At 42.0% G+C, this 16,606-nt stretch overlaps 1 protein-coding gene across 1 annotated transcript; it reads left to right on the top strand.

Moving 5' to 3' along the window:
• Positions 1-313: 313 nt before the first annotated feature.
• rplp2 (ribosomal protein, large P2) lies at positions 314-2,498 on the top strand. Its single transcript, XM_030776558.1, has 5 exons — positions 314-390; positions 1,554-1,677; positions 1,954-2,002; positions 2,092-2,190; positions 2,368-2,498. The coding sequence occupies exons 2-5, from the start codon at positions 1,555-1,557 to the stop codon at positions 2,442-2,444; spliced, it is 348 nt and encodes a 115-aa protein (XP_030632418.1). The 5' UTR covers positions 314-390; position 1,554; the 3' UTR covers positions 2,445-2,498.
• The last annotated feature ends 14,108 nt before the right edge of the window (positions 2,499-16,606 follow it).

The following is a 16,606-nucleotide window of genomic DNA, read 5'->3' on the forward strand; positions in this document are numbered from 1 at the left end:
GGATTAATGAATTATTTCCTCATTTTTGTCTCTATCAAGAAGAGAACGTTGTCACAAACAAGCTATGCATTCTCTAGTTTTCCAAAAATAGTTCCATGGCGCACTCCAAACGCACCAATTCAGTCCTCAAATATCTCCCTTTGTTTCGACTTCACCACTAAATTGTCATGCGCACTCTCGCGAGGTATGGAGAGCTCAGAAGGCGTTACTATTTTGAAACAGACTTTGAGTGGGCGCGGTCCTATCACAGCCATTAATTTAGACAAGACGTAATAGTAGACCAATAATATTATAGAAATCTCTTTCGTCTCTTGCTCTTGTTCAAGACCCACCCTCTCTCTTCCGGAACTCGCAGCGTGACCGACGTTTCGTGTCTGTAAAGGACTTAAAGTATGTATTTCTCGAAATATTGTCAATACAAATTCTTTTAATGATTCAGCTTGATTTTATTTGGTGTGTTAGCATGTCAGCAGAATCCAGAGTTGCCAAATGTAGCCTATAAATCCGATTTCAAGTGCATTTATGTACAAGAGGGTTGGGAAAAGCTGTAAGTGGTAGCCATATTAGCTTTGAACAGTAGCAATGACAACTAGCTACTCCATTTTGTATGTATTTTTACAGGTCAAGTGGAGAAATCACTTAAAGGGACACACTAATGGTGTACACCACTTAAAACTGTACTTCCTACTCTGTTTTTTCCTTATGTGTACTTTCCCAGCAATGACAGAAGAGAGCAGACGTGCTCTTTCAAGACACGTGCTAGCAGGCTAACTCATGTTATAGCTCTCCCTCAGCATAGGTCTTAAGCCAGCAACAGCGCCTGGAAGTGTGGGATAATAACTTCTAGTAAAAATATCCCCGAGGTTATCACGCGTCTTTCTTTCTTTCTGTCTTTCTTTTTATTTTGATCATAACCAATTCGCTCTTAAATTATATTCTGTTGTTGCGAAGCTGTAACTTTCAGTGTGCGCCCAAGTTACGAGTTAAATTCATGTCAGGCTCAAAATTTTCGGCAGACTTGTGTCTCACTATCGGACTTAAAAACACCTTTTTTACACGTAGCCGACCACGGCCTGTCTGTGAAGGAGATGGACCTGTCAGTTCTTCATAAGAACTTCATGGGAACCATTAGTGCAGGTGTGTCCAAGTCCCATCCGGACGTCTGAGGTCGTGTGTCTTTTCCTTAACCTCATGATTAGAGTGATTATTTACCTTGCACGTGTGTGTGTGCTTCTCATCCAGTGAGAGATCACAGTGGCCAGTTAGTGAAAACCAGCAGGAATTAGGCCCATCCAGCTTTGGATTTGGGCAGCTTTTTGTGTTGAGGATTTCAGTCTAAATGCAGTTTATCAGTCATCGTCCTCGCAGATGTGGTGTCAGTGGCCACTATGATGCAACATCACATGGGTGCCCCACCCTTCTGGGTGCTACATGGCAGCTGCCCAGTCACCCCAAGTACTCAGGATGGGTTCAGTACAAAGAGGAATAAAGGAGAACTTCATTAGAAAACTGCAATTCCTGCTGTTAAGGTAGTGTGATGTTTTCTCTGACAGAATGCGTTACGTGGCCGCTTACCTTCTGGCTGTCCTCGGTGGCAACACCAACCCCTCATCTAAGGACATCAAGAACATTCTCGGGAGTGTGGGAATAGAGGCTGATGACGAACGCCTCAACAAAGTGAGTTTATTTGCACAGACCTGGGAAAATTTTGTAAAAAATTGTGTTTCAAACTACATACTACTACATGTGCACTACAGGAGAGTAGAGTTGAACAGAACAGTTGTGTGCGTGTTCTCTTTGTCCTCAAAGTCCTGTCATTTCAGTATCTTTACACTTTGAGTGAAAGGACTAATTTTTGTATGACTGCTGACCCAGCTGTCCAGTTCAGCTTTAATGAATAAATTCAGGTGTAATGGGGACTGCTCTCTAAGAGGACTTCATTGTTCCCCACAGGTCATCAGTGAACTCAATGGCAAAGACATTAATGAAGTTATGAATGCAGGTACACTTATGCTGCTCATATCAATGATCTAGTTCCAGTTTGTTTTTGCTTAGTGCCTTGAAATATTTTATTTCTCCTTATTTGTGCAGGCCTCTCTAAATTAGCCTCCGTACCAGCGGGTGGCGCAGTGGCAGCAGCTCCTGCCGCTGGTGGGACAGGGGCTGCGGCAGCCACAGACGCACCTGCAGGTAAGCTCTGCGTATATCACAGTGTGACTTAATAAAGACATATTTATCAGTGTAGCATGGTCTATGGTCAGCCCTGAGTATTTGTATTGTTAGCGGCTCTACTTTACAGAATGTGATCCCTAACTGACTTTCACTTATCTGTGTGTGTGTGTGTGTGTGTGTGTGTTGTTTTTGCAGCGGAAGAGAAAAAAGAAGAGAAGAAAGAAGAATCTGAGGAGTCAGATGAGGATATGGGCTTTGGTCTCTTTGACTAATCTTCCTTTTCTGAATAAAAATATAATAAAAATGGAAAAGGATGTTGAAACCTGTTTGGAGTGATGTATTTTGTACGTTTTATCAAGCTTTAGATTTAGTGTGTTGTCATTATACTTTTAAATGCAGCATTAAAATAAGGTACACAGAGTTACAGCTGAGTGGTTGCTGTTGCTTGGATGAGAGGGAGAAGGGATCACAAGGAACGATCATTTACCCAAAATAAAGCTCAGGAGATCAGACTGAGGAACTGAGATGGTGTTTTTTTCAGGTGGGGAGGTGTGAGGGAGTAACTTAGTGTTTGTCTGGTGGGGAGGAGAGAGGGAGTAACTTAGTACATTTAACCCCCCTCCCCACCAGACAAACACTAAGTGATTAGGATGGTCTCTTCTAGAACTCATTGATGGCATATTTTGATTCAAGAAAAAAAACAGTTCTAGGTAAAATATCTGAATGTTTTTGTTAATAAAAATAGAATATTTTATTCAGTGTTTTATTTCCACAGTTTACAGATCTCAATGGGGACCAGGTCAATAGATTCTTAATTTTGTTAAAGTAATACTTCATGCTTGCAAAGGTAAAATATGCAGTGGATCTAAAAATAATGGAAACACCAAATATAAACTTCATGTAAGGTATAAAGATTAGCTTAGTTGGTTAAAGTGAGGCAGTAAATGTCATAATGCGCTGGAAGCTGTTAATCTGTGTGAGTTTTCTGCACACACTGCACAGAAGACACTGGGTTTTTGGCTGTATGCACAAAAGGTCATGAAATCACTGTCAAGGTGTTTTCAGTCCCATTAGAAAAGAGTCTACCTTGACAGGCACGACCTGTTGTGTTAGCCCACAGAAAATGACAGAAACTAGAATCTCAAGATAAAAACAAAAACATCTGTTTTGCTTCTTATTTTTATAGCTTGACACGATGGTCCTGCTCACAGGCTGTGGCTTCTCTCCCCTAGAGCTACCTTGCAGATAGAGAGGGCAGGACCTCCACCAGAAAAGTAAAAAAAAGAAATCAAACATTTTCTGCCCTCTGTAAAAACAGAAGTACTGCAAAAACAAAGAAATGAACCAACAACAACAAAAAGTCCAAGAACCTGCATAGACAAAGCAAAGCAACTTGAAAACATTAAACAAATGTCAGCATACAATGACGTATGACTACAGCAGTGAAAAGAAAAAAAAGTTTTACCTTTGCATGGTGAAGGCATCATATCTTAAAGCTGTATTGTGCAGGGTCAGAGACAGACTAGATAGTGGAATGTGAATGCTCCAATATCTCGTTTAGAGGCACCGGCACTGTGCCCATGACGGAGAAGCTCAGTAAATCTTACATTTTCACATCTATCCAGGAGCAGAATAGAGCTAACAAAAAGTGCATAGTGACTCAGTTCAGGATAAAGAAAACTAATGGCATAGATCAATGTGGAAGAAATGTGATGCTGTCCATCGATCACACGCACTCACATAGAAACACATAGTTTGCATGTTGTTTGCCTATCAAGCATGTGCAGTTGCTCAAAACTGAGGAAAGAAACCGTACCAGCAACTGACCTAACACGTCCTGTGTTGTTTATTCAGCTGCGGGGATGTGAGATTTCTGAAATTATTCTTTGAAATGAATCTTTGTGTTCACTCTTTCACTTAGTCACACATTCAGACCTTGCATAATTTCCAGTTTTGATTTTCATTCACAGTATGGAAAATCAGCTAATACAAAACAGAATAATCTTTTAAATAAAAAATAGAAAGAGAAAAAACAACCATAAAATGTTAGACAGTCTGATGTGCTGAACCAGCAGACACATCAAAAGCTTCAGTAGAGGTTTGGGATGGAATAATGTTGTAGAGCATTTAATTTCTATATATAACTATATATTTGATCTGTATACCGTAACTACTGTAACTTCACCATTCAACATACCAACATGCAGTTCTATGGAACATACAGTCCTATTCAACATATAGAGTGAGGTGTCTGCAGATGTGCAGGATCAACTTTCAGATCTGGTCCCTGTTAGAGCTGAATGGATGCTTCATTCTGAATGCACAGAGGTGCAACAACAGCCAATTGTTATTACTTGGCTATAACTTAACATGCTGACACAGTGCAGGTGCAGGAAAGTGCCCTAGTTTTGTCCCAGAAGGTCAAAGAAGCAGGGACAGTCACTACTGTAAACATGTAGATAAAAGTTTTTTTTTTTCCTTGTTAATTGCTAGGTTGAGACATCAGAAAAGGTGAGAGAGTTCATAATTCTGTCACGTGTCATAATTCTGACTCTTGCCAACCCAGAGAGTCCTACTCACCAGGGTGTTCACTCTGAAATCATCAGCAAAAAAAAACATGTTTTGATTACTGCCCAATGATTTCTAATGTAACGCAACACTCAGCAGTGACTCATTCCAGCATGTTATTGTTTTGCTATGTTGGAGTCATTTCTGGCACAAAACAACTGTCATTAACTCAAAAATAATTTGTTTAATCATACGAAGTGCATTTTGTCCTGCCTACGTGACCACAGGGGGTATACTGGTGGTTGACAGTCTTGGAGGATGATTGTGGCAATTCTTGAGTTATTGGGTGAATTTTGCTAGTATAAGCAGTCATTGTGGTACTGGCTTCCAAAGCCCAGAATGGGCCCAATTTGGTGCAAGAGACTGGCTATCTTGGCAGTGAAGTCCAGTGTGAAGGCATGTTCTGGCTCTGGTGCTGCCTCGACTGCCTGGCTCCTCTCAGCTGGCACCTCACCATAGCCATCGGCAAGCTGTCGGAAAGAGCTGTAGCACAGCTTCTCAAAGAAACATTTCATACTAGGGCTCTCCTTCATCTGAGAGAGAGGGAGAGGTTTTAATTATTTGTTTAAAAATATCTCACCAGTATTAAAATATGAGGAAAAAACCAAGAGTGTGGAAAGCTGATGTTTTAAAGCCAAACTCTAGCTTCACCCTTGAATTAAATCTAGAAATGTGAAGCCAGACCCTGTCCAATTAAACAACAAAAATAACACAAACAATGACAAACCCTTCCAGACATAAACCAGCTTCCAAATGCACAGTTCTGTCCCACTGAGTGTACCTGGTACATGAGTATCTGAACAGCAATGCCATAGGCAAAAGCATTTTGCAAGTTTCAGACTTCTTGTGTTTTTATGTCAGGTAAAGGTGAGTTGGATCCTTACCTTTGAATCCATGATGTCTCCCTACTCTTCTATAAGATTAATGATCCTCTGAACCACCTGTTCCTGACACACTGTAAGACAGACAGAGTGAGAGAGAGTGAGACAGGCACATGAAGGAGACAATAAGATCCAGTCATATTTGTATTCTTTCCAGGGAAGGATGGTTACTTCTCCAGAACCTGCACATACAGGCATGTCTGCAGTTCAGTGGAAGGTACTGTGTTGGAACTAGTTCTACTCTCTCAGGAATGCAATACTCTAAGCGCACAAAGTTCCAGCATTGTCAGTAAGACAAAGATGACATGCACTTAATGTGTTTAATTTGACCTGCTTTGGAGCTGCTAAAAAATGTCTGATGAAACATTTGGTGAAAAACGTCAGTTTGGCTATCACAAACACAGAGAACAGGTCTGTGTCTTATTTCTAATGATATTCTGATGCCTCAGTGAAACTGAAAGGCCTATTTCAGAAACACTGACACTGTCAGCAGTAGAAACAATTTACATTTCACTCCAGATTGTCTCCTACCTGTAATCACTGACTCGCAAACAACAATGGATATGTCATAAATAGCAATCAAAGAAACAGATGAATGTTTAAAGAAGACAGCCAAGGTCAAGGTAGAGGTCAAAGTCGAGTTTCTCTAACTCAAACTTCATCCCTTGTACTTACTATAAGTTGGTGGAAGAGAAGTCATTTCATCTGCTGGACTGTCCTTTGCCTTGCTCACAATTTTCTTTAGCTCCTCTGACACAAACGCTTCTTGTTCTTTTGACTCATATACAGCAGCTGGGGGCCAGATGGGGTGCTCTGATTTGATTGCATGTCAGGCATCCCATCAGATCCCACTGAAAAGAAGTAAGGTTGTATTTTTATGATTACATTTTATAGGAAACAAATGCTTTTAGTACAAAATATAGTATAAAGTTGTATTTTTGATCAGACGCATTGTATAAGACAATACTGAAAGTTTTATCCAGGTAAACTGACTTGACCTTGCATTTTGGATGATATGATCATATGCGAAAGCATCAGTCCAGACAGGCCGGTATTTCAGATGATGTAAATTAGAAAAGCAAAAAACATACAAACAAAATGATATTCTGATGCCTCTGTTATTTGTGTACATCCGTACATTCAGAATCATTTGATTTATCTGTGAACACTGCATTTACCCGTAGAGATTCACCAGAAAAATATTACAAAAGTATACAACTAATACAGTACATCACAGCAGCCTGGGACCTCTCGGTGGAGGCACTACTTGTGAATATGGAAACACAACAGCACAGTCGCAACCACCTTATACACAAAACCCGACCAAAACCTGAGTTTTGTAATCAACCTAAAAACTTCATAATAAGCTCCGCCGTATTTTTATGGTATATGTAACAAATATTAAAGACATGAATACCCACACGCACGCCAGTATGTAACTGCCCCCATTTGGTTTCAAAGAACCCAAGTTACATCCTCTTACCCCAGATGATGACATCGAACACTTCCTCACTACCTTTGAGAGGATAGCCAAGGTGTGCCGCTGGCCCCGGGAGGATTGGGCTATTCGCCTCGTGCCCTTATTGATGGGGAAGGCCCGTAGTGCCTATGTTGCCATGGAGTGTGAGGATACAGAGGACTATGAGCTGGTCAAAGCTGCAATTTTAGCAAAATACGAAATCACAGCAGAGACCTACCGGCAACGGTTTCGAGCCATGGACATTCACCAGGGTGAGACACCACGGGAACTCTATGTGCGCCTGAAGGAGAACTTCTTCAAATGGATCAAGCCCGAGAAGAAAACGGTGAAGGAAATGGCTGAAATGATGATCCTGGAACAGTTCCTCCGGATGGTTAGCCCTGAGATGGAAGTCTGGATTAAGGAGCATGACCCACAGACAGCAGAGAAGGCCGCACAGCTGGCAGAAGTCTTCCTTTCAGCCAGAAAAGGCAGTGGAAGGACCTTCAGCCGGGAGCAAGAGGCCAAGCGTAAGTCTGAAAGGGGTGAAGGGGGTCCAGGTCTTGCCGTCAGTAGAACATATACTAGTAGTAAACCTCAGTCCAAGACACCCACACCCTACACCAATCCACCAGAGAGGGCATACAAACAGGAGGTGAGATGTTTTTATTGTGGGGAGTTAGGTCACACCAAGCCTTTTTGCCAGGTTCGAAAAAACAAGCAGCCTTTTGTGTGCTCTGTGCCTAGGCCAACTCAAGTGGTTTCTGCCGAATGGGCTAGTGGTCACACTGTTTCAGTGCTTGTTAATGGCCAGCAGGAAAGGGCTTTGGTTGATACAGGGAGTTCCCAGACCCTTGTTTGTCAAAGTTTGATACCCAGAGAGGAGTGGAGTGAGTCTAAGGTGAGAGTGCGTTGTGTTCATGGGGACGAGAGAGTTTACCCTACCACTGAGGTCTATCTCACGGTTGATGGTCAAACATTTTTTATGCCTGTTGCTCTCGCTCCTAAGTTGCCGTACTCTGTGGTCATAGGTCAGGATGTACCTATCCTGGTTGATCTGCTGCCCAAGTCACAGTCTTGCAATGTGGTTAGAACCAGATCACAGGCTGCAGTTGATGGTTTTAAAGAACTTCCCTTTGAAGGTGTGGAGTTGGAGGTAGACCCCCCTAAACCGGCTAAAACCAGAGCTCAGAGACGGAGGGAAAAATTTGCAGGGGAGCCTAAGACAAGTAAGGTAGAGTTTTTGCCTATGCCTGACCCTCCTCTAGATGTTAACATCCCAGAAGACATTGCTGAGTTGCAGGGCCAGGATCCAGCTTTGCAATCTTGGTTTGAAAAGGTGTCTGAAATAGATGGCGAGAGGAAGAAAAGGGCAGGTCTAGATGAAGAGGTGTACCTGGTAAGAAAAGGAATTCTGTACCAGCGGAAAGGACAGACAGAGGCACTTGCATTACCATCCTCCATGAAACACCAAGTGATGCACTTAGGACACTCAATCCCCTGGGCAGGTCATTTAGGAAAGCACAAAACACTCGCTCGCATAAGTAGTAGGTTTGTTTGGCCAGGCATGTATACTGATGTCAGTGACTTCTGTAAAACATGTACAGAGTGTCAGTTAACCTCTGGGAGAGGCGTTGCACGAGCCCCTTTACATTCACTTCCCATCATAGACACACTTTTTGAGAGAATAGGAATGGACATTGTTGGCCCTTTGGAGAGAAGCACTTCAGGGAACAGATACATCTTAGTAATCTGTGATTATGCTACACGTTACCCTGAAGCATTCCCGCTCAGAAACATCAAAGCCAGATACGTAGCCAATTCACTGTTGCAGCTGTTCTTTCGGGTAGGCTTGCCAAGAGAGGTGCTAACAGATCAGGGCACTAATTTCCTATCAAAGCTCTTGCAGCAGGTGTATAAACTACTAGGCATTAAGGGCATTAAGACCACCACCTACCACCCCCAAACAGACGGCTTGGTTGAACGATTCAATCAAACCCTGAAGAGTATGCTGAGGAAGTTTGTTTCTCAGACTGGGGCTGACTGGGACCAATGGCTGCCTTATCTTCTTTTCGCCTATCGAGAGGTTCCTCAGGCATCAACAGGGTTCTCTCCATTTGAGCTGCTCTTCGGTCGACAGGTCAGGGGCCCACTAGACCTGTTGAGAGAGCATTGGGAGGAACCAAAAACAGGTGGAGAGACAGTGGTGGCCTATGTGGTGAAAATGAGGGAGAGGCTGGAGGAAATGACAGCTTTAGCCCAAGACCACATGAGGAAAGCCCAGAGAGCCCAAAAGTACTGGTATGACCGAAAGGCCAGAACCAGAGACTTCAAACCAGGACAAGAGGTATTGTTATTGCTTCCTACACATGAGAGCAAGCTCCTTGCTAAGTGGCATGGCCCATACAAAGTAACAAGGAAGATTGGGCCAGTCACTTATGAATTGTTCATGCCAGAGCGGAGGAAGACGCATCAGAAGTTTCACGTGAACTTACTCAAAGAGTTCCAGTGCCAAGCAGAGGCAGTGCACCAGCAGCTTCTGGTCAGAGTGGTCAGTGAAGAGGAGGAGGTTCGGGAGCAGTACTTCCCCACCCACCAACCGGATCAGTCTGTGGACCTGTCCCACCTGACGACAGTGCAGCAGGAGGACTTGCGGCCTCTTCTGCCATCCGAGCTTTTCCAGGAGAAGCCGGGGTTAACCAACTTGGTGCAACATCACATCCACCTTAAAGAAGATGCTCCTGTTCGCCAGAAGTGCTACAGGATCCCAGAGCGACTGCTACCTGTGCTTCAGGAGGAGCTGGAGGTAATGAAAGAAATGGGGATAATTGAGCCCTCCAGCAGTGAATGGTGCAGTCCCATCGTTCTGGTGCCCAAGAAGGATGGGAGCATTCGATTTAGCATTGACTTCCGACAGATCAATGCTCTGTCCAGGTTTGACCCCTATCCAATGCCTCGCATTGATGACCTGATTGAACGGCTGGGTAAGGCAAAGTTCATTACCACTTTAGACCTGGCGAAGGGGTGCTGGCAGGTTCCACTAGCAAAGGAGGCTAAAGAACTGACTGCTTTTAGAACACCTTTTGGATTGTATCATTTTACTGTTATGCCATTTGGCCTGCAGGGGGCACCAGCAACTTTCCAAAGGCTTATGGATAGAGTACTGGAGGGGACTGCCAATTTTGCAGCTGCCTATCTGGATGATGTGGTCATTTTTAGTGAATCGTGGGAGGACCACAAAACACATCTCCAGAAGGTGCTTCATCTGATTCAGTCCGCAGGCCTCACAATCAACCCCAAGAAATGTGCCTTGGCCCATCGACAGGTCCAGTACCTGGGCTATGTGATTGGTGAGGATGTCATCAGGCCACAGCCGGGGAAGGTGGAGGCCATCCGATCCCGACCACCAAAAGGAAGGTGAGATCTTTCCTGGGTTTGGTGGGTTGGTACCGAAAGTTTATTCCAAACTGCTCATCCAGAGCTGCAGTCCTAACAGACCTCACCAAGAAGGCAGTGCCAGGGAAGGTGCACTGGACAGAGGAGTGTGACCGAGCCTTCAGGGACCTGAAGGAGGCGCTGTGTGAGGACACTATTCTTCAGAGCCCTGATTTTTCCCGGCCCTTTATTGTGCAGACAGATGCTTCAGGGGTGGGCCTTGGAGCTGTCCTCTTGCAGGAGCAGGGGGGTGACCAACAGCCGGTGGCCTTCATCAGCAGGAAGCTGCTCCCCCGGGAGATGAGGTACTCCACGGTGGAGAAGGAGTGTCTCGCAGTCAAGTGGGCGGTAGACTCCTTCCGTTATTACTTGCTAGGACGGAGCTTTGTTTTAGAGACTGACCACCGAGCACTCCAATGGCTGCATAAGATGCGGGACTCAACAAGGTGGTACTTGTCCCTGCAGCCTTTTAAATTCTCTGTAAAGTACAGGACTGGCACATCCAACCAGGTTGCTGATTGTTTATCCCGCGCTGCTGAGGAAGAGATCTAAGGCCCTTCCTTCAGCAGGAGATGGGGGAGGGAATGTGACGGATCAACTCTCCGTCACGTATGGACTGTTTGCAGGCACGAGCTATTCATATACATTCACCAGCCAAATATACACATTCACTACAACACGGACTGAATTTAAGGAGAACATTTATTGATTGTTGTTATTGTGATTGTGTCGTGTGTGTGTGATGTCCAATGTCTTTGTTTATTGATCTGTGAAATAAGAGAGAAAGAGACTAACGTTAGCGTTCTATAACATTTCCGATAAAGTTGGCCAACGAATCCATTCACATATTTCATTATCCTCCGTTTACCGTTAAAAATGCTACGTTAGGTTATGTTGTCTATGTATAAATGTTTGTTGATTGTTAATTGTAAGAGCTTCGCTTACCTGGGTGATGCTTCCTGGAGGTGAGGTTGTGGCAGTGACGCCAAAGAAACTGGTACGTCACAGCCTCAGGTATTTTAAAACAAAAGTCCCGCGAACTCCGTAGGAGGTCCGCAGGCGTCACATCCTGTTTTTAACTATAAAAGCCCTCCATTTTGTTTTAGACGGGGTGGGATGTTGTTGGTTGGTTGTGGAAGTTTATAGGAGTGTATTTTGTGAGAAGAGAATTATTGAAGAATTTATGTCTTGTTTGTTTTCCAGTGTGAATAGTGTAAATACGTTCTTGTTTTGTTTTGTTTGTTTTTTCTTTCTTTTTTTTCCTATTTATTATTGGCACAAAAATAAATTCACTGGGTGTTCGGCACAATTCACAATCTTGACTCCTGCTGCCTCCTTGCTTAAGACGGCTCCGTCACAGGGTATAATCACTATTCCAGACAGAAATATCTTGAACTTGACTTCTGGGTGGTGAGTGTGGACCATAATTACAGCTCCGACCATAAAACGAAAGCTTTCTACTAGTGTTCCATCCCTCTGAAGTACTATCAATCTTTTCATGGATTGATATAAGGTAAACAAAATATGATAACATGATGTTGACATATGATAAACAAATGTAAATGATACCATTGCTGTTACAAGCATTGATTGCGTGAATGCTTTTAGAGGGTCAGATGGTTATATGTGAATCCTTTAGAGGGTCAGATGGTTGTATGTGAATGCTTTGAGAGGGTCAGATGGTTGTATGTGAAAACGTTGAGAGGGCGTGGGGAAAAATATCACTTTACTTTATGGCTGTAACTTTTAGATGGAAAATGTACCAGGGACATTCTAGAATTGGAGGACATTTTCTCTCTCACCCATGAAATTTCAAATAATTCATAAACAAAGCACTTTAAATTATGTTATATATAATATAATATAATATAATATAAATTATGCTTGTCCTGAGACAAAATGTATATAGTTGTAGACAAAATGTGGTTAAAAAATATTATTCAAAATACCAAATAGCTCTTGAGCAGTCCCTAAAATGCCATTTTTCTCTTGTCCCACCTTCTTGATGACCAACTTGCATATCAAATATAACAGTTAAAATAAGTTTTAAATCTACTTTCCTGGTATGATTTTGTTGATATATGTCTCTTGCAATTGTTAAAACAATTTGCTTAATCATCTACATATTTTAAATAATGCACTAAACTTGTGTCCCAAAACATGCGTACAACCTTGTTACTGAAACCTATTTAGCCTGGCAGAGGAAGAGAAAAAACAGTGAGTCACATGACACAGAGGGATTTACGCCATTTGTTAACACCATGGATAGACCAAAGGTAAGTCCTCTATTTTACACATTTTACACAAGGTTTTCTTTCTTTATTTATATAACTAAGTTTGTCCTTGACCGTGGCAGTAACATTACATTCCACAGCTCGCATCTATTCCTGAGAAAAAGTTGCATTGCTACGCATCCTGTTGATCCTTCATTGAAAAGATACATAAAATATTATTAAACAACATTCCTCTGGTCTTGAGTATTTATGTGTCACATTTATGTCATGATCTACAATCAAAAGTAATGTATCCATTCAACCCTGTTACTTTGTGCAACCCTGTTACTCTAATTTCAACCCAGTTACCATAATCACCATATCATATCAAAGTTGCTTAAATTAATATAAGTGAAATCTTGTCTGAAATTAAATGAGTCTTCGATGTGAATTTGACTTTCTTTACTTAATAGTAAAAGATTTATTAAACAATATCTTAAAATATACTTTTTTCAGGTTCCTTACTATTTGTAGAAAGGTTGCATCAAGAATAGCGCACAACAAATAAAACATCTCACAAAAAATGTACCTTTGGTGCTCGAGCTGGATGAATCAAATTATTTGATGGTTTTTTACCTGTTTGTCTTAAATAATGATAAAATAAAGGGCCAGTTTTTCAAAAGTGTTGATTCCTAAGTTGTCCTCCAATTCTGGAATGACCTGCCTCATGGCTATTGTCATAGTGAAGTATTAACATTATAGGGACCTGTGCTTGCTCAATTACAATATACTGCAAAATGCTTCTGTGTTTGTTAGAACAATGAACATTTATTATGTAGAAGACAGGCCTTTGTGTGTCTGCAACACCTGTGCTCCATGACAAAAATGATCTTGTATACCCCCACACATGTCCTTCGAAGTCTGTCTCACTGCATGAAAAGCTCTGCACTCCTTAACCTAAGGGAGAACTGTACTTCTCCCGCGATCATGTAATAAAGGCTAATGATTCATCACATCTGAAGTTTGTTGTCTCTGAGAATCAGCAACTCTCATTACAGGGAACTCCAAATTTCCCTTACAAGGGTCAGATGGTTATACGTGTAATGTTTGCGGCAGCACATTCAGGCAAATCATTAGCCTTATCCCAGTGGGTGAAAACTGGGAAAAGACATGTACAGGTCACAAGGAAGTGAGAGATTTACTGTGTTGGTAAGTTATGTGCAGTTACACAGCTGTGTCATTCCATTTTCCATCAGCTGTCATTGCAGAAGTGATTCAAAGAAAAGGTGGACAAAGTGAAAATGAATCTGGTCATGCCTGACTCCCTTTAGGTATCATAAACCATAGTAGAGATTTGTATTTACAGTCTTCACATACAAACTTCTTTTAAATGTCAATAATTTTTTTAAGCCCCAGAAATAAGTTAAGATTTTTTTGTGTTGTAGTTCAAGTTGAATAAAACCAAAATAATTCAAAACAAAGCCCTGATACAGTACATCAGAAAGAGGTAATCAATGGAGAAAAAGAAAAAGATAGTCAGTAGAGAAGGGTTTAACTGAACTGCAAAAAGGTATCAAAGCAACCTTTTTTGTTGAAAGAGGCTTTGCACCAATCTTCAGAGATTATTGAGAAAGTATGTGAAAGTTTGAGAAGAGCTAGATTTGGGCCTTGGTCCAATCTGATTGACTCAGCATGAAGAGGTGTAACCCTACTGCTTTATGGTTTTATATGTTATGTCAAGGTCACCCTGCAGTTTACACTGCTGATGGAAAGATGATTTCATGAGAATTAGTTTCAGTTGGAAAATCCTCAGATGGATGGATGTGGTTTCTCCTCATTACTGTTGTTAACAGGAAATGTACCTGGACTATTTTGTCACAGATGGGCTACCACTCCACCCACAGTGTCTAAGTAACAGTGCTGTGTCACTTTTACTAGGAGTGCAATGGAAGTGAAACAAAAACTCTGCACAGACATGCAGCTCCTGAAGAGTCACTGCAGTCTGGTCACATTGGCTGTAAACAAGCAACAACTGCTCAAACCAGAAGCTATCACATACAGACAGTGTTTGCTTACAAACATGTAATATGTTGAAGAGATGTCAAAAAGACTACACTATTATAAATGTATTTGTTTATAGTGTCCATGCTGTTTATATTCTTTTGGTGACGTGGTGCATGTCAGATTTTGTATGGAGTTACTTTATATTTTATGAGTAGATGTCCAGACTGTGGAAAACCCAATAAGCTTTGCAGAGGCAAACATATCTACGAACAGGATTTTGCATTGACTCCAATTCAATTCACAAGTTTGAATTTGTGAATTGGGCCACACCTCACAGGATGTGGACATGAAATTTGAATTTGAATGGCAGGAAATGAAATCAATCCAATCAGTTTGAGAGATCACCCTGTGTTAGATACCAAACATATAGCGCTTTTCTGTGGATAAAATGCTTGTATAGAATTTGATGCATCTGCTGTGAACGTTGTGAAGCCTTTCAAATAACCGGGATCAATCATGTCCAACTGTCTCAGATTGGTGAACGACACTATCACCATCATCAAAAAAGCCCATCAGGGGATGTTAGTCCTGAGACAGCTGTGAAAACTCAATGCCTCCTGACCAATCCTGGCCCAGTTCTACAGATCCACTGCTGAAAGCATTCTCAGCTCATCCATCACTGGTTCAGCTCAGGCCCTGCCCACAATAAGGACAGACTGCTACTGACCAACAGCAGCTCTCAGTCACCAGAGCCAGGACATAAGCCAGAGAGATCACCACTGACCCCACACACCCAGGCACACCCTAGGGAAGTTGGTACTGCTCTATCAGGACTAGTTCCACGTGGCACCTTAACAGTCTCTTTCCAAAAGCACTCTGCTCACGAAAACTCCCATGACTGACAATCAGTGTCAACCCCTCCCCTGCCAGCCCCCACAGCCCCCCTTAAGGAGAGACACACTTATCTCTAACCGCTGCTGGACTCTGTGCTTTTTTAGTGCAATATGATGATACTTATCATATCCTGAGCATATACCAGTACTTGTTCAGTGTAATAAGAACTCATTTATTTATTTATTATGTACCATTCCCACCGTAAAATATGCATAACTTTGTTCTGCTTTACTTCAGTTGCACTATGTCACTTTAGTTTGTAAGGTCATGGATTGTTTGCAGATAATATGCTGTATGTGTTTGGACTGTGTTGAATGTGTTGTATGTTGCTATACATTTGTGGTATGTTCTGACCTGGACGGAACAGTTTTCCTGAAATACCAGTACAAACTCACACACTTCTTTAAATATCAGGACAATATATGGGTTACATGGAATGCAGGTTCCAGAACAATTCCAAGAATTCATCAATAATTTTGACACACACTACAAATCCAGTTAAACTTCTGACACATAACGAAACAACAGACTTTGTAGACACCACAATGCAGAAAGGCCCAGAGTTTCACAACATAAACATCTTAGACACCAATGTCTTTTTAAGTAAACAGACACTCATGAACTCCTGCACACATGTAGCTTCCACCCAAATCATACATTCAAATGCCTGGTGAAATCCCAACTGTTAAGATCCCACAGGATCTGCATGAAACTGCAGGACTCTGCAAAAGCAACAAATACTCTACTATAGACCCTAAGACACAAAGGATCCATCTGCTCTTCCTTTAGGAAAGTGAAGAAAAAAGACCTGGATATGAAAGAGAGGGACAAGACCATCCCTCACAGTGGCCTACTGAGACAGCACAGTAACAAACTAAAGGCTCAAAAACAACTTCCACACAATCATCCAAAACACAGATATCCCGTAAAACTATAAATTCTTCTCATTCTAACAAAAAGAATCTACAAGATTCCCTTAT

Source organism: Chanos chanos, chromosome 6, assembly GCF_902362185.1.
Source record: "Chanos chanos chromosome 6, fChaCha1.1, whole genome shotgun sequence".
Taxonomy (NCBI): domain Eukaryota; kingdom Metazoa; phylum Chordata; class Actinopteri; order Gonorynchiformes; family Chanidae; genus Chanos; species Chanos chanos.